Genomic DNA, 23,836 nt, shown 5'->3' on the forward strand with positions numbered 1-23,836 from the left:
AGTAGACAGTCATCAGCAAACAGTCTAGCTCTTGATTTTGTTGCTTCAGGGAGGTCATTGATGTAGGCCAGAAAGAGTAAGGAGCCCATCACAGTGCCCTGAGGTACTCCAGATACCACATCAAGAGGGTCCGTCTTATGGTTTTCAAGGATCACAGACTGAGTTCTGTTAGACAGAAACTGTCTAATCCATTCCAGCTGGGGACCTCTTACCCCGTAATAGTCCATTTTACGAAGAAGTCTGGCGTGTGGTACCTTATCAAAGGCGAAGTCTAACAGGATGATGTCTGTCTGGTCGCCGCCCTCCATGTTCTTAGCTATTTCATGTATAGTTTTACCAGCTGAGACTCGCATGACCGTTTGGTACTAAACCCATGTTGTTCATCGCAGAGTATGTTGTTTTGGTCAAAGTGGTCCATTATAGAGCTGTGTACTATGTGTTCCAGCAGCTTACATGAGATGGATGTCAAGGAAACTGGACGGTAGTTTGCAGCTGTATGCTTTTAAACTTTCTTACAGACTGGGACTATGTTGGTTGTCCTCCAATCTTCTGGTACAGATCCCTGGTCCATTGACAGTTGGTACAGTCTGGTCAGGTAAGGTGATAGTTGATCAGCCATATTCTTTAGGATGAAGGCTGGTATGTTATCCGGGCCAGTTGCCTTGAACGGTCTTAGTCCTCTAAGTAGCTTAGTGACACCATTCTGGCTGATGTTTATTGGTCTCATGGTTGGATATGGACTCGGCCCTTTATCTGGCATGTTGTTTATGTCTTCTTGGGTGTATACTGAGTGGAATTGAGTGTTTAGTATAGCAGCTTTTGTGGGTGTGTCGCTGTGTAGGTATCCATCTTTTTTTTAGGGATGTTATTCCTGACGATTCCTGTTTCCTACTCTTTATGTATGACCAAAATCTTTTAGGGTTCTTGTATAATTCATCACTGACTATATTTTGCATGAATTTAGTATGCGCTCGTGTAGACTCTCTTTGAAGTTCAGCTTTTATGTTTATATACTGCTTCCAGTCCTTTGTTGAGTTGGTGAGTTTAGCTTTAGAGTAAGCTCTTTGCTTCTGTTTGCTTAGACGTCTTAGTTGGGTATTCATCCAGGGATGGCTCTGTCTAGCAAGTGATGTTTTTGTTGGTACGTATTTTTCCATGGAATCCTTTAATATAATGTGTTTAATTGATGTCCACATGTTGTTAATGTCATCAAAGTTTGTCTTTTTGAAAGTATCAAATTGGCTTTCAAGGTATTTCCCTATACTCTCCAAGTCTTTCTTCCATAGGTATATTTTTCTCTTTGGTGGTTTCGGTTTGTTGACATTTGCTGATATGTCCACTAATACTATGTCGTGGTCGCTATTTCCTATAGGTGGCAGTGTTTTATATCTCTCTATGTGTCCTGGATGGCCTGTAAACATCAGGTCGAGTATGTTTTTTCCTCTTGTGGTGTTGTTGTTTATTTGCTGGATTGACAAGTCAGCTGACATCTGTAAAAATGCTCGATTGATTGATTCTGGCAGTTGGTTACCTTTAATCTCATTTCTTTCCCAGCTGATATCAGGTAGATTGAAGTCACCTCCAAGGAGGAATGTGCTCCTTTTGTTGTTGTTTCTCAGATTTTGTATCTCTGTGATTGTTTTCTCCACATATGTACTGTCTGTTTTATTTGGTGGTCTGTAAAAGCTAGTAATTATGTACTGTTTGGTTCCTATCTTTATTTTGCCTGTTATCATTTCTGCTTCTTTGCTAATAGATACTTGGCTCATTTCCAATTCATTCTTTGCGGCTATTAGTACGCCACAATGAGGGTCTTTTTCATGGTCACGTCTAACGATGTCGTATCCAAGTTCAGGTGGAAAAAATTCTCGATTACCAATTTTGTTTGATAGCCAAGTCTCTGTTCCAATAATTATATCAGGATTGGCGGTTTCTATAAGAATTGGTAGTTCAGTACGTTTGTTCTTTATACTTTGAAAGTTTATAATGAGAGTTCTTAGAGCTTTTTTGTTCTTGTTTCCAGTTTTAGTTTGTTTGACTCTTTTTGGCGATGATGAAGCTATGGGATCTCCAATACTTATGTTACTGTCGTCTTGGTTGATTGATGATGACTTGCTCTCATTTGAGATGGACAGCATTGAAAAAGTATTACTGTCTGCTGAGTCAATTAGGTCATACAAAACAGTTGTATGGTTAGGTTCATTTTTGACATTTTTTGACATTTTTACTCTTTGAGTATGTTTGTTTTGTTCATGCATCGTTGACAATTTAATGGAATTTGATGCGACTGTCATATAAGTGAGAGGTTTAGCTAGCTATAAAACCAGGTTCAATCCACCATTTTCTACATTAGAAAATGCCTGTACCAAGTCAGGAATATGACAGTTGTTATCCATTCGTTTGATGTGTTTGGACTTTTGAGTTTGCCTTTTGATTTTTGATTTTCCTTTTTGAATTTCCCTCGGAGTTCGGTATTTTTGTGTTTTTACTTTTTACATACCATACAATACCAAGAGACGGAGGTATTTGCTAATTTTAAGTATTCCTGGGTGTTAATTCCTGCACATGTAGCATGGTACCATGTGTCACATTCATCACATGCAAGGGCTTTCTCATCCCCATTTACATGCCTTGGTTTGTTTGTCTTCTGTGTAGATTAGTTTTCATTTTAAGGGGTACCAACACTAAACCCCAAAAAATTCCTGTCGTTTAATTTTTCTTAATTTTTTTCATTGATAAACTAGGCCAACCTAAACATCTTGTAAAAATTTTAAAAGATTTGAACCATAGGGTTAAAAGATTTGGCAATTCAAATATGGCATCTTTTACATACTGGTATCTGTCAAAATTGGAAGTTTCTGAAATATGGGTATAGGGTTGAATTTGTTAAAAAAAAAAAATTTAATCCTAAATTGACAATAGAATAGCTAATATTGATAGCTGAGGAGAATATTAGTTCACTGATACCCCCTTCTTGTAAGTTTTTTATTCCGGTTTAAAAAATTGGCCAGAACTTTAATAGGGGGTATCAGAATCAGCCCCGAAAAGAGAATGCTGTGCTTCTTGTATTTGAAGAAGAATTTTTTTTTTGAAAAAAAATGTGTCGTTTAATTTTTTCATAAAACCTGAGACTACTATAACACATATGTGTTATAGTAGTCTCAGATAAAACTAAGCATTTGGAGTGCTATACTAGTCGGTTGTTCTTGCAATTTTTTTTATAATTTAACCGTTAGAATTTTTGGAATTTAAGTTTAAATTAGGCCCCACCCTCAAATTGGTTCATTAGATAAGAGCAAAATCTATTCAAAAAGTACATAATGGCCAAAATTTTGTTCGTCTTTTGAACTAGGCCGTAGCTATTTGGCATGTGGATGTATCATCACAGGGTTAGTGTCTTGTATCATGATGACCTTTGTGTGACCTTCAAATATGACCTCAAGGTCAACTTTATTGGTGTTTTTCCGTGAAAAACACAACCATGTAGGCCATAACTTCTTTTCCTTTTGACCTAGGCCTTACATCTTTGGCATGTGTATGTATCATCATGAGGTGGTGAGCCTTCTAAAAAATGTTGACCTTCATATGACCTTGAACTTTGACCTCAAGGACGATAATTGTGGTTTTTTGGTAAGAAACACTTGTACAGGCCATAACTTTCATGAAGTTGTGGCAATATTGGAACTAAGAGTTATTTATTAGCTCCCTTTTAAGTTTAAGCATATTTACATTTTATATAATTACTATTGTTTACATGAAAACTTTCACCTGTGTTTATGTACACAATAACTTTAGTCCTTTTCTAAACCGGTTATTAATAGTTAAAGGTAAGATTGTGTTGGTTAAATTGCAAATCTTATTTCAAGAAAGTACCGTTTGTTAAGTCATTTTGTTATTAATTATATACTGAATTCACATTTAATACATTGTCCAGAAATCATACTTTCCTCGAAGGTAATTATCAATTTACCTTCGAGGAAAGTATGATTTCTGGACAATGTATTAAATGTTGTCAAGATAAAAAAAAAAAAAGGTAATTATCAGTTTTCATTACAGCCATGCTGTTTACTATTACTGTTCTGGACCATTTCGTCTATTAAATGGGTTGGCACTAATTAGGGTTTAAACGTTAGGACTTGGGACTAAAATGGTTTAAATGGTACAATTTAAAAGCCCTACTTAAATTAATACATGTTCCCCCTTTATTTAACTTCTGTATTGTTGTACAACTTACTGTCATAATATAAGAATATTTATTGTGTATTTTGGTATGAAATAAATATGATAATTTAGGTATTATTTCTTTAAGACTTCCCTTCCTAGAATGCTGGCTTATACTTGTCATAATCATTTCCCGGTCAAGTATTAGCTTTGTCCTCCCAGAGAATTGTCCGTTATGTCGGTTGTTGTAGACACTTGTCCCCTAGTGTGACAAGGTGTCCAGGGCAGAACTGGTCTTCATTGTTTATGTAAAGAACCTGGGTTTATTTGGTTATTTCGTGACTGCGCTAGCATTAAGTAAGAAGGTATCCAGGAAACGTTACTTTTACTTGAATGTTAGATCAGTCCGTTCACATAGTAATAAATTCATATTTATTTCAAAAAATCATAAAACAAAAGCTTTAATCGACCAGACAACAATATAGACATATTTTATGACATTTCAAGCCATTCAATGCGCACGGAATACATAATGGAAATGTAGTCACATACAAATTAAAAATTGAAACTGGTCGATATGAAAGAAAAAATCTAGACGAAAGAGTCTGTTTTAACTGCAATATTTTAGAGGATGAAAAACATGTACTTTTAAATTGTCCCTTGTATGAAGATCTAAGACATGCTCTTTTTATTGATATATTGTGTCATAATGATATGTTTTTAAACTTGTCTGATAAAGAAAAATTTATATATATGTTTAAAAATACCAATATTTGTAATAATGTTGCCAAAACCTGCAATAACATTTTAACAAGGAGAAACAGTATTTTATATCATTAACTACTGTATTTGTAGTATTTTATAAAATGAATAAGTATTATTTGTATTTTAATAGTCTCTCATAATTCTTTTAAGAATGGCACATACATGTATTTAATTGTTTTAACTATGTTTACTGTATAATTAATTTTATAATTGTATCTTGTTTTAATCATGTTGTATGTGGTGAGACTTTAATAAACTATTGAATCTGAATCTACAATTGTTTGAAAAGGGAATCGTATCTATTGAAGCGCAGTGTACGTACTTAAAAACTCAACTGACAGCTAAGTGAAAACTTTCTAGGAATCAAACAATAGGAGGAGTTATGCCAAATAACTATATACCAATAATTTGACAGACGGACAGGGGTACCCCCCCCCCCCCAAAACCGACAATCAGTTGCAGGGGGAACAAAAGGATGATCAAGATTTCAATTTATTGATCGTTTGGCCAGATTAAAAAATATATGATTCAAAACATAACGTCAAAACCATTGGTGCAAAGAATTATGGCTTATGAGAGATGAAATAGAGCTGACTGTGCAAAATCCTTTTACTGTTAAATCAAGTTCGTTAAACATAGACCTTTTTTTAGTATTTCTGCAGAGGTTTATATGACAAATAGATACAATTGGGGCGGTTTTTTTTTAAAGTGGGGCGAGTTGGTGAAAAAGTGGGGCGATTAGATGTGAGGCGACTTGTCCTGCTTCCGGTTTGAACATCAAAAACACAGCTACTTTCCCTTTTTTTCCGAGAAGTTTATACGTCAAAATTTAGAAAGGTAATAATTTTATTAGCAGATATTTCTTTGATTTTTCCTGAGGATTTATCTTCTCCAACAGTAGTCGAAGTAAGGCGTCAAAGAAAAAAAATATAATAGCCTTTCAAGACGTCATTAATTATTTGGACGACTCCAACAGAGAAGCCCTGTGTTAGACTGTTAGATCAGTGTTTATTTACGAGTTCTTATGCTTCCTTTGTCACGGAATAGAAGTTCCTTCATAATATAAGTTCCAAATGGAAACAATATTCTGGAATATTATTTCCACTGCCTGGAATAAATATTACAGTAAATGTTTTTAACGGAATAAATGGTATAGAATATTTGTTCCAACAGGAACAGATATATTGGGCTATTCCAGAAATAATCCATACCCCCCCCCCTATAGAAGGTTTAGGAATTCCAGATAAAAAATCAAAATCTGTAAAAATATCAGATTTTCCAGAAAATATTCTCTTAGTTGGCAATAATTTCCAGAATTTTTCAACAATTTGTAAGAAATATTCCAGGAAAAAAATGAGAATAATACTAAAACTTCCAAGAAAATATCTGGTTCAATTAAATATTTCCAGGCAAATTTAACTTCCAAAAGAAAATTTCCAGGCAAATTTAACTTGCAACAGAAATTTTCCAACTAAATATTTACATGAAACATATAGTTTTAATATTGTTTATATTGATTATTGTGTCATACATGTAGATAGTTGAGGAACCGTAGCTCTTAGATCCTTATGTTATTTCTTGACTATTTGCAGATCTATGTCAAATGATAGATAACATAAGGACCTAAGAGCTAAGGTTCCGCAGCTAACATGTAGATGATTAAATCAAACTGGCATTCATTCAGTGTATGCATAAATGGCAGCTGTATGCTTAATACTAGTTTTTGTTAAAATTTCTTTGTGATCAAGTTCATCCATTTCAATTGATAATTTATAGTGGGTCTTTTTATAATGTAATGTTACATTACAGTCTCAAGTGGAGGTGAAGATTGGCCCCTGTTATATTATGTTTAAAATGCTGCAATTTTTGTATGCACCTGTCCTTGATCAGATGCCATTTGTTAAGTGGTTGTCATTTGTTGGTGTAGTAACATGTCCATAGGTGTTTCTGGTTTCTGTTTTTTCATATTGATTCAACAGTTGGGTTTTCAGTTATTTTTAGGGCCCTTTATAACTTGTTGTTTGGTGTGAGCCAAGGCTCCATGTTTTTGATCTATGATTGTTAACTGTATACGCTGTGATTTGGGTTGTGAGTAGTCTCATTGATACTCTTACCACATCTTCTTGTTTACATCAACTCATTCATGACATTGTTTTAAAGTTGAGGGGTTGACTTAAAAGATCATAACTTAAAGAGCTTGTGTTTTTGTATGCTTATATCATCTTAAACGGTATTAATGATTATTTCTCATCTTTAACAGTCAATAAACCTTATTGCTATTTGGGAATGCAACACAAGCTGTCTGCTGTTTTGATCACTTTACAAACTGTTACTACACCATTTACAAGGGAATTCTAAAGTTGGATAGTTTGTTTTCTATTTTAGTGTAATTTAAAGCATATTACAAACACAGTTGAGATATATGAATAAATAAGGCATAAATGACAATATTAATTGATTTTTTTTACAAATTTTCATTTCTTTTAATTATTTTTTTTTGGTCTTGGAATCACAAAGAAAGAAATCATCAAGTTTGATATATTTTTCTAATAAAATTGAGAATGGAAATGGGGAATGTGTCAAAGAGACAACACACCGACCAAATAAAAAAACAACAGCAGAAGGTCACCAACAGGTCTTCAATGTAGCGAGAAATTCCCGCACCCGGAGGCGTCCTTCAGCTGGCCCCTAAACAAATATATACTAGTTCAGTGATAATGAACGCCATACTAATTTCCAAAAAAGGAGCAAAGATTGGCGTCCAGAATATGAACCAGCATACAATAATTTAAGTTGTGTAAAATTGATAAATTTGTTCAGCTGAAAATGTCAAACGCTATCAGTATAAATTACCCAAAAAAGATAGTGTATATCAGGGTAGGTAAACATATTTTGAAAATCAATTCTTAAACATGATAGTTCTCAATTCAGATATTTGAAATGCAAATTTATATACATGTACATGTAAACTTAACTTCATAAAAGAAAAAGAAAACTTTTCCAAGACTGAAACAAAGCCTTTAAAAATTGAAAAGGTATTTACATCTCAAAATAATTCCATTATGACCAAATGTTTTACATTGGCTTAAAGTAAGGAGATATTTTTTTTCTTCTTATAGTTTTATTGTGAATTCACTATCATATTTATAACGATGATTTAAATCATAATTGGTGCCTATAATGACATTGAACTTATCATTTTTCTAATATCTATTGTTAGGATAAAATGCTATCTGCTCTGATTTTCAAGCTATAAACATGATAAACACCAGATTTTGAGTTCCTTCAGTATCAATAACCAATTAACGCCTTATTGACAAATCATTAATTTCAAACACTTGTTTATTTGTCATCACTGCATGAAATCTTCCGATTACCACAATAGATCTTAGATGACTGACCAGAAATGACCACATGTGTTCTACATAGTGTAAAAGTATTGTTCCACATAAATACATTGATATCAAAATCAGCTAGTGGCAAAATCTTCTGAGGTTTGAATTTAATAAGCTCCAGACATCCCCCCTTTTTTTTTCCTTTTTTTTTTCGAAAAATAATATTTGTGTTTAGTTTGTATTTTGTCTTTATATCTATATTATAAAATGTTCAATATAAATATGCATAAGAAATGACTGAATTTCTAAAATAAAATTGTATACTGGAATGAAATTTGAGAAGTTATCAAATTTAATGTTCTTGTATCACTGCCACACTTTGAAAAAGTTTTCTCCAAATATAAATGAACCATCAAAAATTCAACACAAGTTTTTAAAAAATATAAAGTAGTTCACAATTCATTACAAATGTGTCTCTAATCTCACATAAAGTTCTTGCTCTAACCAAAATTTGACATTTTTAATATTTCCTGTACATATAGTTTTATGATTTGCTATTTGTCGCCTGCAACTAGTCACCAAATCTAGACATAACACTCCTTCATTGGGTAACGTATTTATACAAATTCTTATTGTTTCCAAATCCCTGTATTTCTTTACATTTTATAATTTCCTAAAACATCATGAAATTAAAGAAAATTTCAAAACTTTTAAACAATTGTTAAATTCTAAATTTGTATAATAATGACATTTTTATTTTTTACATGTTTAAAGTTGAAAAAAGTTATAATGGAACTGAAAGATGATACATTATGTTTATAATCAAAACATATTCAAATAATAGATGTTATCATGTTAATCCACTTCAACAATTTGTAATGATCATCAAATGACAATATAGAGTCAATGTATAATAATAATTGATAAATAAATGAAACAACTTTAATATTAATAAACAAATAAACTTTTATAATTTTAAAACTGAGACTTAATATTTATTTTTGCAGAGCAAGGGATTGTAGATACATAATTCCTAGTTTTAATCTCATTTGTCTTATAACATGTAGTTCAAATAATTACATGTAGTATATATATCATTATATAATTAATTAAAATCCACAGAAATGGCCATGTGGTCACAGTGGGATTTCATCAAGCTTGTACTACTGATTGTTAGTCAACTGAATGGCTAGATAAAATAATCTTCAACCTCAACAACTAAGAAAAGCAATAGGTCCTGCAGTGTCCTGGTGTGTGGTTTCTCACAAATTTCAATACAAACATCTTGTAGAGAACATAAATAAAACCCTGTAAATCCAGATAATGAACTATGTTTTTTTTGTTTTTTTTAAACACAGACTTGTAAATAGTTGCAAAAATCTTGATTTGATATTTAACATCCAGTATATTTACTATGTCGTTTCTTTTGATTCTTCATTTCTTGGTATCAGAGGCGGATTTAGGGGGGGCAGGGGGCAACGCCCTCCCCCCTTTTGGGAAAATATTGTTTGCTTATATAGGGAATCACTGAAGCGTGACTGGAGCGGGTCCCTTCTTAGGCAGTCAGTGGACCCCCACTTATGAAAATATTTGGACCGGCCACTGAGTATGGTTGTTTTTTTATCATTAACCTTATAGCTGCATTGAATTATGACTCCTTTATAATAAAAAAAACCCATACAACATGAAAATTTTAAGTACTATACATTTGTCAGTGAAATTTGGATGTTAGAACCATTTATCATGTTGATAAAAAAAAAATATTATTTAGATAAATTAAAACATATCCTCAATCCTGAAACAAAACAGGACACTTGCAAATTAGGCTCCTTTTAAAAAAAAAGTCACTAAGACTGAGGGCAGGGAGTCCTTGATATAATTTGAATCTCTTATACATATATATATATATTGATTTAAAAAAAAGACAAATTATAGTTCAAAGTGTCTCCATTGTTTATTTTCATTGTTTTATGTAAACTGTATATTATGTATAATGTTTTAAGCCATTGGTCCATATGGGCATAAAGTGCTTTTCAATAAAGAATTATTAAAATTATTATTTTTGTCATGAATGAATTATAAAATACACAGTAATGACAGTATTCATATCAATTTAAATTCACTTGAAGATCTAGTAAACTTCCATGGTAAAAGAAAAGATGGGAAAATATTTATTATCTCTCCAAGAAGTACTTAAGAAATGCCCCAATAAACTATCAAACATGTCATGTGGTGTTGGAAGTAGGCATCTCTTTGAAGTATTATCACTATCAACATCTACATGTTTATCCCCTGAATGTTATGTTAGTATCTGAGGTACATGTACATAACAAATGTTCACATTTCACTTCTTTTTAGGTCCTTTTGCAAACGATTTCAAATTTACCAATCTGAGACTGAAGTTCAGTACTGGTAACTCTGGCTTACAACATGTATGGATGTAGTATGAAAATAATAAAAGGTGGTATCATTTCCAAATTGCCAATAAGACAACTCTTCACTATAGGTCCAGATAATCATGCCGTCTCCTGTGGGTATTTTTCAATTTTCACTTCTTTTGATCTTACTTTGATGTGTGGGGAGGCGTCAAAGCAAAAACTTAAAATAGCTCTCCTAGACATCAAAATTATTTGGACTAACTCCCCAACAGAGATCAAAAGATATATTTTAACAACTTAAGAATATCATACAGCCTTCAACAATGTGCAAAAAGCTATACCACATTCTGATACATTGTTTGTAAAGATACATATTGGACTTTATTATTACCTAATGAACTACAGATATACATACTAGCTCAAAAAATAGATTTTACTGAAAGTGACGAAAATCCAGATTTTCCATGGAATTTTTAAACTTTTATAGTTGCCTTCTATAGGATGGCTCTGGATTTCCAGAAATTTTTTAATAACAAGAGCATAATTTTCCATGGAATATTTTTATTTATCTATTTGCCTTCTATAGGACTGACATGGAATTCCAGATTTTTTTCTGAACCACATCAAAAATTTTCCATGGATTTTTTTCCAAACCACATGTACCTTCTATAGGGGGGGGGGGGGGGGGGGTATGGATTATTTCTGGAATAGCCCATTATGACATTGTTTATAACAAAGTTTCCATTGGAACTTCTGTTAAGGTGAAACAAATATATGTTGACACCTCCACCATAATAGCAGACTTCCATACAGAAAAATGTATCAACTGGTTTAAACTGGTTATAATGTCAGATTATTTTTTCCATTTTCCATGCATAATCTATACAAATACCAGACAATTTTGTGTGAGACAATAGACAGGAGACCCAGAATTTTATTATATAATATCATTTGAAAAAAAACCATGATAAACATGATAAAAACTAAAATTTGGCAAATTATTAAAAATTTCTACAGATCTTAATGTTAAAACCCCCATTTTCTACCTTACAAATACCGTTAAACAACAATCAATCAACCTTTACTTTGTTAAAATGTCTATACTGCTGAATTATGTACATGATGTATCCAGACTTTAGTTGACATGATTTTAAACACTCACATTGTGTAGTGCAAAGTTCATTGTTTTGATGGTAATCATTTACTTTAATTGGTTTATTCCTGTTTCCTGTACAGGGATTATTCAGTGTTTTACAACAATGAACATGATGAGAGTGTATGCATATCCCCATATGCATATAATATTCCAGTATAAACAATGCTTATGTGGGTGAGGAAATATGTTAAAATAGGAAATTTTCATGAACTATATTAGGTTATGATGTCTGTCATGGTTATACTGCTAAAAAGGAACTTAATTGATTTTTGTTTTGTTTATATTTTAACGGTTGCATCATCATCTCTATTCATTATTTGTAGGATGGGACCATCCATTTTTCTCTATTGTGTATTTTCCTCATAATTTTGGCACACAATTCTCTATTCAACATTTTTTGGTCCATTAATCTCTTGTCATATTGTGTGGCCTGTCACACTATACTCTATACTGTTAACATGGTTAACTCCCAGATCTTCATGCACCCTCATAACTATTTGGGTGTTCAATTATCTTAAAACCATTGAGAATATAAGATTTGGGAAGGGGGAGGGTTTGGAATAGAGTGTAGTAATGCCCTAGCTATATCACTAGGCGTCAAATGGTGACATTTTCAGCAGCTGTTAGCGTCAAATTGATTAAATTTTTACTGTGATGCGTCAAACTATCCTTATCATTATTCGTCAGAGGTCTCAGTTAATTATTGCTACCGTCATTTTTTGGGAAAATTTAAATTTGATTCTTCAAAATCAGTCAATTTTCTTATTGTCCAAAAGAAAGAGTACATTTTATTGTCATATATATGCTTCAAAAATACTGTAAATATCATTTGGCAAGAATTTTTACCGTGATTTGTCATGAAGGTACCCCCATTACAACCCTCAAAATAGGACATAATTGATAAATTTACACATCAAACAACTATTCTGGAATGTATGGAAAACAACTGTATAGTTAGTTGAGACATATTTTTATTTTTTTTCCTTTTCAACAATAATGTTAAGCCTTCAACTTAAGGGAGTTTGATAGGAAGTTGAGAAACACTTTGTTTTTATAAAATGATGGGTATGAACTAATTAAGGGAGTGTGCTGAAAGGTAATGTTTTTGTTTGTTTGTTTTGTTTTATAAAAATTTGATTGACATCAGATCTTTCACCTCTCAATAAGATTTACCTGTACATATTGTTACTCATTTGTGAGCAAGGTTAAAGATCCCATTTTAATCATTATATAATAAATATTTAATTTTACTATATATTGCACATATTAAAATTGAGAATCAACACATGGAAAAAGAGATTATTCCAACTAATCACCACTTGGAACTTTTGGTATAATACAATGTAGCTTCCTTGTGAGCAGGAAATATGTTTATTAATTTATATATATACATAAGGACCATTAATCTAAATGGACCAATATATATATATATATAATTTCATTTTCAGATTGTAAGTGACTTTTGATGGCAGTACATTATTTGTTATTCCTATCAGTATTATTTAATACTGGTTACCATTGTTCAAGTCTTGAAGTAGAACTAGGAAATAGTAAGTAATTATATACTGGTTACCATTGTTCCAGTCTTGAAGTAGAACTAGGAAACAGTAAGTAATTATATACTGGTTACCATTGTTCAAGTCTTGAAGTAGAACTAGGAAATAGTAAGTAATTATATACTGGTTACCATTGTTCAAGTCTTGAAGTAGAACTAGGAAATAGTAAGTAATTATATACTGGTTACCATTGTTCAAGTCTTGAAGTAGAACTAGGAAACAGTAAGTAATTATATACTGGTTACCATTGTTCAAGTCTTGAAGTAGAACTAGGAAACAGTAAGTAATTATATACTGGTTACCATTGTTCAAGTCTTGAAATATAGAGCCACGAAACAGTAAGATGATATATACTGGTTACCATTGCTCAGGTCTTGTAGAGAACTAGGAAACAGTAACAAGAGTAAGCAATGGTAAGTAATTATATACTAGCTACAATTGCTCATGTTTTGAAGTAGAACTAGGAAACAGTTAGTAATTATATACTGGTTAATTACCATTGTTCAAGTCTTGAAGTAGAACTAGAAAACAGTAAGTAATTATATACTGGTTTAATACCATTGTTCAAGTCTTGAAGTAGAGCCACGAAACAGTTAGTTGATATACTGGTTACCATTGCTCAAGTCTTGAAGAAGAAATAGAAAACAGTAAGTAATTATATACTGGTTACCATTGCTCAAGTCTTGAAGAAGAAATAGAAAACAGTAAGTAATTATATACTCATGGTTACCATTGTTCAAGTCTTGAAGTAGAACTAGAAAACAGTAAGTAATTATAAACTGGTTACCATTGTTCAAGTCTTGAAGTAGAACTAGAAAATAGTAGGTAATTATAAACTGGTTACCATTGTTCAAGTCTTGAAATAGAACTAGAAAACAGTAGGTAATTATAAACTGGTTACCATTGTTCAAGTCTTGAAGTAGATCTAGGAAATAAACTCTCATCATAGATACCAGGACTAAATTTTGTATATATACGCCAGATGTGCATTTCGTCTACATAAGACTCATCAGTGATGCTCGAATCCCAAAAAAATTTAAAAGGCCGAATAAAGTACGAAGTTGAAGAGCATTGAGAACCAAAATTCCTAAAAGTTTTGCCAAATACAGCTAAGGTAATCCATAAATCATGTAAATAGTACGTTGATTTTCATATATATATATGAAAAAAATGATGTGGTATGATTGCCAATGAGACAACTCTCCACAAGCATGACAAGAAACTACATGACAAAGAAATTAACAACCATAGGTCACTGTATGGCCTTCAACAATGAGCAAAGTAATACCGTATAGTCAGCTATAAAAGTCCCAGAAATGACAATTGTAAAACAATTCAAACAAGAAAACTAACTGCCTAATTAATGTACAAAAAATGAACGAAAAACAAATATGTAACACATATATAAATCAAAAGACAACCACTGAATTACAGGATCTGACTTGGGACAGGTACATGACTATATATATACAGAATGTGGCGGGGTTAAACATGTGATAGAGATCTCAACCCCCCCCCACCTCTGACCTGCAACAGTGGTGTAACAGTACATCATAAGAAAGAACTATACAAAACAGTTGAAAAAGGCTTAACTGATCAGATGGATATAAATAGAAATATATCTAACAAAAACACAGAGTGAATGTGGCTGAGTATATCCCGACAACAAAATGACACTTTCATGAATGTGGCCTACCGAATAAGACTATTTACCGGATTTGTTATCACATAATTATCACATAAGCAACATAACGGTGTCACATGTGGAGCAGGATCGTTACCCTTCCGGAGCACCTGAGATCACCCCTATTTTTTGGTGGGGTTCGTGTTGTTTATTCTTTAGTTATCTATGTTGGTGTTCTATTGTTTGTCTGTTTTTCTTTTTCATTTTTAGCCATGGCGTTCTCAGTTTATTTTAGATTTATGAGTTTGACTGTCCCTTTGGTACTTTTCATCCCTCTTTTAAGTACTGATCTGATCTACTATTACACAATTGATATTTTCAGAAATATATTTGAAATAGTTATTCAAGAATAAAACTGCCTTCTATCTGTACTTTTTCTCCAGTTTTATTTGTGAATTAAAGGAGATGTGTATATATATGCAGACAATGGCAGATGAGACATCAACTCTGAACTTTTGAATTTATATTTTCCGACTGTTGTGAATTTAGTGTGCTTGTTCAATAGAAGCTTAAGGCAACCTGCATTTTCTTGATCTATCTTTCTTAAACTGTTTCTTATATGAAAGATAAGAGGGCCAACTATCATAAGAAAGTTATTTTGTATTTTAATTTTTATCCTTAAATGTTTTAACTAATTTTGATAACTTAATTAAGATATAGAGTATAGAGATTAGTTTTGCTGCTAGGGTTAAGCTGCAGACACAGTTATGTTCTCTCTAAACAAGGCATTAAAATTAATGTCAAATTTTGTTAGATGTCAGAGTTATTATGTACACATTCACCATAGCAGCGTTAAATTGCTTTCAAGAATGAAGATGTTCAGGAATTACTCTATTTCTACGCATCAGTGAGACTTGTGGTTACATTTAAGGGAATTTCGAAAATTCATTCAAGATGTTCAGTATGTCAACTGTCAAATAATGTTTTAGGTTTTTTTTTTTATAGAAAATTGTATGTCAACTCACTTTAAAAATAATGATTTTATTATTTTTTATTTTTTAGAAAATTACACAATTAACTTTATAACTCGTAATGGTAAAAATGGAGATTATGTGGAAATTTTGTGTCAACGTAAACAAGTAGGAGGACAAAATATAACATGGTATTTTATGCATTCACACAATCTACCAGAGCTTTACCCATTTCAATTTTGCCAAAAAGAAAAGAACTGTGAGTTGGACAATGGAGGAAGACAATTGATTGTGAAACAGTTCAACCCCTCGGCAGGTGGTAGTTACATTTGTGTTGATGGTGAAAGCGGTCAAGGTTATTCAATCCATTTTCAAGGTATCATCATCATGATCATAAATCTTTATAAAAACACAGAAATTATTGTGTGTGGTTATTATTTTCAAAAATGGTTAAGATTGAGAGTTTATAATTATTGTGATTTCAAAAAAAATCTACATTTTACACATCTATGTTTTAGCTATCAAAATGCAAGTTCTCATTAATGCAAAACTCACCTATAAAGCTAGTCACATTATTTGCGTTAATAAAAACCTCACAATAATTTCTGAATTTGAAGTACTGTGGATTCATTTATTTTCGTGGGTACCAATTTTAAGGAAAATTTACATATTTGTGGATATTAAATTTCGTGGTTTTGGCAAAGCCTACACTCAATCCTTTAGAAAATTTGTTTTTTTCGTTGAACATTTGAATTCGTGGTTCTCCTGTACGCACGAAATCCACGAAAATTGGTATCCAACGAATATTAATTAATCCACTAACCTCAAATGTGAAATTTCCTACATTCAATAAATAAAAACCAAAAGGATTGGACAACAAAATAAGAGGAAATGATGAGTACAATACATAGAAAACTAAAGACTGAGTGAGCAACATACACATCACCAAAAAATGGTGGAGATCTCAGACTCAGGTGCTCCTAGAGGGTAGGCAGACAAAAAATGGTGGAGATCTCAGACTCAGGTGCTCCTAGAGGGTAGGCAGAAAAAAAATGGTGGAGATCTCAGGTGCTCCTAGAGGGTAGGTAGAAAAAAAATGGTGGAGATCTCAGACTCAGGTGCTCCAAGAGGGTAGGCAGACAAAAAAGTGGTTGAGATCTTAGGCTCAGGTGCTCCTAGAGGGTAGTAAGACAAAAAATGGTTGAGATATCAGGTGCTCCTAGAGGGTAGGCAGACAAAAAATGGTGGAGATCTCAGGTGCTCCTAGGGGTTAAGGAGATCCATTGCTTTAATGGCTTTGATTGTTTGAATACAATTATGATCTCCTTGCATTAAGTTAGTTGATTGTAACAATAGAAATATGAATAGTACAAGTATAAAAAGATTTGGGGTGTACACTGTTATATATTCTATTAGACAACAACCTGAAAACAGATTTAAATTCAAAGGTCATCGTGGTGTTGTTAACAATAAATTGAGTGTATATATATTGTATGAAAAAGAAAAAAGTGGAAAGTAAGAAAAAAATAATAAAAAACAAACGAGCATTTGGGAAATGAGCACCAGCTGTCACCCCCTCTTTTATTACCTGTCAGCATCTTTAAATGTTTGATCATTATGATACTATTAATAAAAACATTTTCCAATTACTTTTCAGTATTCAGTCGATACCCATGATGATTCTTCATTATCAAAGTAATTGAGATAAATGTCATACTTAGAACCTTAAAAAGTAATGGTACTTGTAGTTTAATTTTTTTGTGTATTTTTGTGTTGTTCAATCATTAAGATAATTTTATTTTTGCTTCTTGTAGAATGTGTACAACCACTGGTAAAGCCGTGTCAATTTTACAATCAGACTGCCTCCATTGGAATCAATGTAACATTTAGTTGTAAGGCAGATACTGGAGAGCCTAACTGTACCAACGATGTAGACTTTATATCTTTTCGTTTCCCAGGTGGTGAAAGATACAAAAAGAGCAAGCTGTCAAAGAGGTTAGGTATAGTCTATTGAAGATATACTCATCTTCAAAAAACAGTTAAGTTTAAGTTTAATTGATGTTACATCTCGTTTCCATTGATATTAAAAGGGTTACCCTATCAACAACATTGACTCTACAACAGGCTCTAAACATGATTTGAGCTGCCTTAGATAGAAATCGACCTTATGCAAATGAATATCAATACATCTGTTTACCTATTTCAGTTTTTAAAAAAATTCCATGCAACGTCTAATAACTGCTTGAAAATTGAATTGATATAAGAACCTGATAAACAAGACCGAAATTCATCTATTATTTTATATTTAAATTTCAAATCTCAAGCACAATCTTACAGTAAAACACATGTACATGAATACATGTACTCACATAAGGTTAATTTCTATCCAACACAGCTCATTTATTAAAATATTTTCTGTAGAGAAATAATGAACAACTAGTGCTTTGATGGCAGAGTTGTCTATATAATTCATTTTCAGTCATGACTAGAAAAAGTAGGCACAATAGGAAATGATACTGATTTGAAAACAAGAAGATGTTGAGAAAAAAAATTATATAGAGAGGTCAGAATAGTTTTCCAGAACAGAAAATTTGTGTTTAAAAATAAATGTTGTATTCAATAATTTTGATGTATATTTTTCAGAATTGTGAAAGGACGTGTAATAGTAAGCAAGAATTTGACCTTGATGAATGTCAGAAAAGAAGACTTTGGTATCAATGTAAATTGTACAATATGTGACGAAATAAAATGTTTACCACTACAAAGTGCATGGTTACTTGAACAAGGTACTGTGTATAAACAGAGACTGATATAAACTTAAAACAAATTCTGGCAAGTCGTAAAAGGGTCTTGTGGACAGTTGTCACATTGGCAATCGTACCACATCTTCTTTTTTTAAAGTTAATATTTTGTCAAAGTTTAATGTAAAATAATTTGAGTCAGCAAGGTATTTGGTAACACCTTAAATTTAAATCTAATCAGTTATTTGGGAAAACTACTTTTGCTATCAGTCATAACAATATTTGTGGAAGGGAAATCTACTGTTTTCTGTCAATCCTAACAGTAATTATACCCCACGCAAAGGGTTGCGGAGGGTATAATGTTTTTGACCTGTCCGTCTGTCCGTCCGTCCATCCGTCAGTCCATCCTTCAGTCGGTCGGTCAGTCCTGTTTCTTGTCATCGCAAGTCCACTCAAACCACACAACAGAATTTCACGAAACCTTTTCAGATAATAAGGACATACTATGTAGTTGTGCATATCGACGGAAAATTGCGATTCATTTTTTTTCTAGGAGTTACGCCCCTTTGAACTTATTTCCTTAAATGTACTACTGCAACAGTTTGTCATCACAAATCCTCTCAAAGCACACAACAGAATTTCACGAAACCTTTTCAGATAATAAGGACATACTATGTAGTTGTGCATATCGACGGGAAATTGTGATTCTATTTTTTTTCTAGGAGTTACGCCCCTTTGAACTTATTTACTTTAATGTGCTACTGCAACAGTTTGTCATCGCAACTTCTCTCAAACCACACAACAGAATATCATGAAACCTTTTCAGATGATATGGACATACTATGTAGTTGTGCATATTGATGGGAAATTACAATTATTTTTTTTTTAGGAGTTACGCCCCTTTGAACTTATTTGCTTCAATGTTCTACTGCAACAGTATGTCATCGCAACTCCTCTGAAACCACACAACAGAATTTCATGAAATTTTGTAGATGATAAGGGCATACTATTTAGATGTGCATATTGGCAGGAAATCAATTTTTCTTATACAATTTTTTTTTCTTACACTTATTTAATTTCTCCGATGACAATGTGGGGACGTGGGGTATGTGAGTGTGCTCACTAAGGTTCTTTAATTATTTTTGTACTTCTGTTAACAAAACATTTTATGTTATACCCTTTTCCATCTATTCATTGTCAGCTTGTCAGACAATAACTCAAAAATGGTTTCCTTAATTTGCATAAAAATCTTGAATTTTTTAATATTTTTTATGTGACCTCACTTTCAATTTTTGTAATTTTTTGATTTTTTGTTTCAAGAGTTATAGGATTTTTTCATTGAAAAAGATTTTCCAGTTTTTGAACAACTCAAAACCACTTTCCCCAATTTCAAGCAACTTTTGGGAAAAAAGTAAAATCACAAAAATACTGAACTCAGAGGAAAATCCAATCGGAAAGTCCATAATCACATGGCAAATTGTTTAAATCTTTTGATGTGAGCTTCCTTCCAATTTTTATGTATTTTAGATTTTACATTTCTGATCAGTTATTTTACGTTTCTGATTAATTGAAAAAGGAGGACACTTACTAAAAAATGCCTTGAGCAGTTTAAATGAAACTTTGGTGAATTGTTTATAAATATTGTCGTAAGTTCCCTTTAAATTTTTACAAATTTGAGTTTTTATGATTCTAAATAATGAAGTTTTCATTTAAAAGGGGTGATTTTCCAGTTTTCAGACAAAAACTCAGTGCTTTGAGCAGTTTCATAGAATTTGACTGTTTTATATCTATTAAAATAACTCCTTTAGTTTTTATAAATTTCTGATTTGATATTGAGAAGTTATGGAACTTTATTTTTTATAAAAAAATATCATGCACTAAAGGCGTGGCTGTTTATTCTTTGTTGAATAGTTGTCCAATTACTGTTATCTCTCTGCATGTTTTTTTCAGATTCTTCCACCATAGAAGATACTAAAGTTGACATAAAGATAGTGCTGTCTATCCTATTGCCAGTGGGTTTTGTCATTTTCATTATAGTTGGAATCCTCTGCCTATATCATCCACGAATTAGTTATGTTCGTCGTCTTCTTACATATAACTTACCAGAGAAAGGTATGACCTTGTTTTGCACTAGTTTTTGTCGAATATATACTGTTATTTAAATTTAGAATAAAAATGGGGAGACAACTACCAACCAAAGAGAAAAAAACATCCCAAAACCAACAATATGGGTCTTCAATACAGCGAAAAATCACACTTTGGGTGGAAGGCTTCATTAGTTATTTTAGTATGAATTTGGGGTAAATGTCAATGAGACAGCAACCGTACAAAGAAAAATTGAGAGTAAAAGAGTTTCTTCAACAATAAGCATATGATTATACAATATGTTAAGCTCTGCAAGAGTCTGTAAAAGTTGTGATTTAATTTTATAGAAAAATTCAAACATCGATATCATAAAAATTTAACTCTTGAATAACTGAGATATGACATTAGACAACTAACTAGCAGGACATGTTTTTCTTAACTGCAGTGATCAAAGGGGATATTAAACACATGAAAAAAACTTGTTAACAGTATATTTAAGAGGGGCCTGATACGGGGGTCTCATCACGATTCACAGAAAATAAATTTCTAAGATCGCGGATCACGATAGCCAAATTGGGCTGATCACAAAGAACAGAAATAACCCATCAGACACAAAACAACAATTTTTGAAATAAAAAGGCCAAAAACATGGCATGAAAATAAACCCTTTACCACTCTCTTAATACCGTCATATAAATATTGCTGCAATGGTTAGTATTGTTGTATTCACAGGTGACAAGCCATTTCATGGTCTGATACTATACAATGAAGGTGCAGAAGTATATGACAAGGTGCAACGATTAAAATCAGGACTACACAAATATAATCTCCGAGAATATCCTCCTGGGCCAGATTCTATGGATCAACAAGCTGGTTATTGTAAGTATAAATATGAAAAAAAAACATCTCTCATTATGATGTAAAAGTTAACAACTATGGGTCACTGTAAGGCCTTCAACAATGAGCAAAACTCATACCTCGTATTCCCCTTTAAAAGACCCTGAAATAACAAATGTAAAATAATTTAAATGTGAAAAATGAAACCTTGTTTAGCATATTTTAGTACAATAATTGTCTATTCAATTTAAAAAAAAACAGGTTTTGAGTTTAAAGCATTAGCTTACTCTTTTTCGAAATCTACAAGGGTGTCTTTTACGTGCAAGAGATATTGCTCTCTCTCACATGGGTCAGCCATTTATTGTCCCCATCCGACGGACTAGCATCGTTTCTCAAGACCATACTCCCAAATGGTGTCTAGGGAGAGCCGAAAATTCAGTCCCTGAAATTTTCTCCCCGGTACGAAGATCGAACCAGGAAGCTTTGTGTTAGTAGTCCGATGCGCTAACCACTACACCACGGCTCTCTAAACAGGTTTTGATAACCAAGTAATATTTGTGCTGAGTCTGCTTTTGTAAACTTCAGATGCCCATGACAATCTTTAAAAACCATTTGACTAGTTAGATAGTCTACTATGATTGAAAAGGAGAAAAGCAAACAATAAGTAGAATTGTAAATATAAGCAACACTGGCATTCATGAAAGTTCAAACAATTTTCAAAATGATGATTTATGACTTCTGAACAGCGGTATACTACTCAGACTCTCAGTTGCCTTTATTAGGGCAAATTTTAACAACCAGCCCCAAATCTTCTCCTTTGTCAGATCCGCATGGTCAAGTAAAAATATGTAGAATTTTCCCTTATCATGTACATGTATCAACAAAAGTTAATGAATATATACATTTGTATCTTTTCTTATAGCATTGCCAACCTTCCTTGATACTACAGGTCAGGAGTGTGCCTGTGTCATTGTATTCATTTGTATCTTTTCTTTTAGCATTGCCAACCCTACTTGATACTAATTGTCAGGAGTGTGCCTGTGTCATTATATTCATTTGTATCTTTTCTTTTAGCATTGCCAGCCCTCCTTGATACTATGTGTCAGGAGTGTGCCTGTGTCATTATTGTTGGAGAAGTAGGAGACTTAGAAGAAAGATGTTTGTCAACATTTAAAGGAAGAGAAGTTACTCATATCATTTTGTCTGGTTCCCTGGATAAGAAGAAAATAAATCCAGTTTTGTGGCCAAAGGAAACCAGTTGCAATTGGGATAGGAAGTGGAGGAATTTCATTTTTGGAGTCAAAAAAGGCTTGCCAAAGCAAGAAAGAAGGGGTTCTAAAGATCCTGAAGAACAAATGTTAACAAGTGTCTAAATGTTTTTATACGATCGCAAAAAAGTGTTTGTGATCATATAATGGTATGATGTTGTCATAGTCATCTGCGTCGTCTGTACACACATTTGGTGTCCGGATAATAACTTTAGTTTAACATTTAAGTAAATGGATCTCTATGAAATTTGATAGGAAGGTTCAATACCACAAGGGGATCCCAGGTTGGGTTTGTTTTTGGGGATGATGGTCTCAACCAATTTGGAATTAGGGGCCTAAAACAAGCATTTTTGTACTTTCAGGATAATAACTTGTGTATAAACATTTCAATTGCTCTGAAATTGTAACACAATGTTAAATACCACAAGTAGAAGGTTTGGATTCATTTTGGGGGTTATGGTACCAACAGTTTAGGTATAAGGGCCAAAAAGGGGCCAAGCATTTTTAACCGGATTTTTGTGACAAAAATGTCGGTTATTTATTTGGGGATGTACGGTGAGCGGGCGGGCGGGCGGCAATCAAATGTTGTCCGTGCATTAACTCATGAACCATTCAACCAAAGCTTTTAAAATTTGTTACTGACAACTAAATGAAGGTCAAGTTCAATGGCAATTTTGACTTTTACCGTTCAGGAGTTATGGTTCTTGAAAGATTGAAAAATGGAGTTTCCAGTCGTGTCCCTGCATTTACGCATGAACTGTTCTACCAAAGCTTCCCAAATTTTAATATGTTGTTACTGGTGACAAAATGGAGGTCAAGTTCAATAATGACGATTTTGACTTTTACCGTTTAGGAGTTGTGGTTCTTGAAAGATTGAAAAATGGTGTTTCCAGTCGTGTCTGTTCATTTTCTCATGAACCATTCAACCAAAGCTTTTCAAATTCTAATATGTTGTTACT

At 32.6% G+C, this 23,836-nt stretch overlaps 2 protein-coding genes across 3 annotated transcripts; one reads left to right on the forward strand and one right to left on the reverse strand.

The window, feature by feature from the left end:
- Window positions 1-749: 749 nt before the first annotated feature.
- Window positions 750-2,222, reverse strand: LOC134684660 (uncharacterized). The gene has a single exon (XM_063543964.1). It carries the CDS (start codon window positions 2,220-2,222, stop codon window positions 750-752), a length of 1,473 nt encoding a protein of 490 aa, XP_063400034.1.
- Window positions 2,223-5,679: 3,457 nt separating this feature from the next.
- Window positions 5,680-23,795, forward strand: LOC134682987 (uncharacterized). Of its 2 annotated transcripts, none has more exons than XM_063541960.1 (8): window positions 5,680-5,763; window positions 13,244-13,345; window positions 16,038-16,322; window positions 17,761-17,941; window positions 18,590-18,732; window positions 20,638-20,799; window positions 21,505-21,651; window positions 22,684-23,795. In XM_063541960.1, the coding sequence occupies exons 2-8, from the start codon at window positions 13,261-13,263 to the stop codon at window positions 22,980-22,982; spliced, it is 1,302 nt and encodes a 433-aa protein (XP_063398030.1). In that variant the 5' UTR covers window positions 5,680-5,763; window positions 13,244-13,260; the 3' UTR covers window positions 22,983-23,795. The 2 variants fall into 2 exon arrangements, with proteins under 2 accessions (XP_063398030.1, XP_063398029.1); XM_063541959.1 differs by lacking the exon at window positions 5,680-5,763 and adding an exon at window positions 11,859-11,969.
- The last annotated feature ends 41 nt before the right edge of the window (window positions 23,796-23,836 follow it).

Source organism: Mytilus trossulus, chromosome 9, assembly GCF_036588685.1.
Source record: "Mytilus trossulus isolate FHL-02 chromosome 9, PNRI_Mtr1.1.1.hap1, whole genome shotgun sequence".
Taxonomy (NCBI): Eukaryota; Metazoa; Mollusca; class Bivalvia; order Mytilida; family Mytilidae; genus Mytilus; species Mytilus trossulus.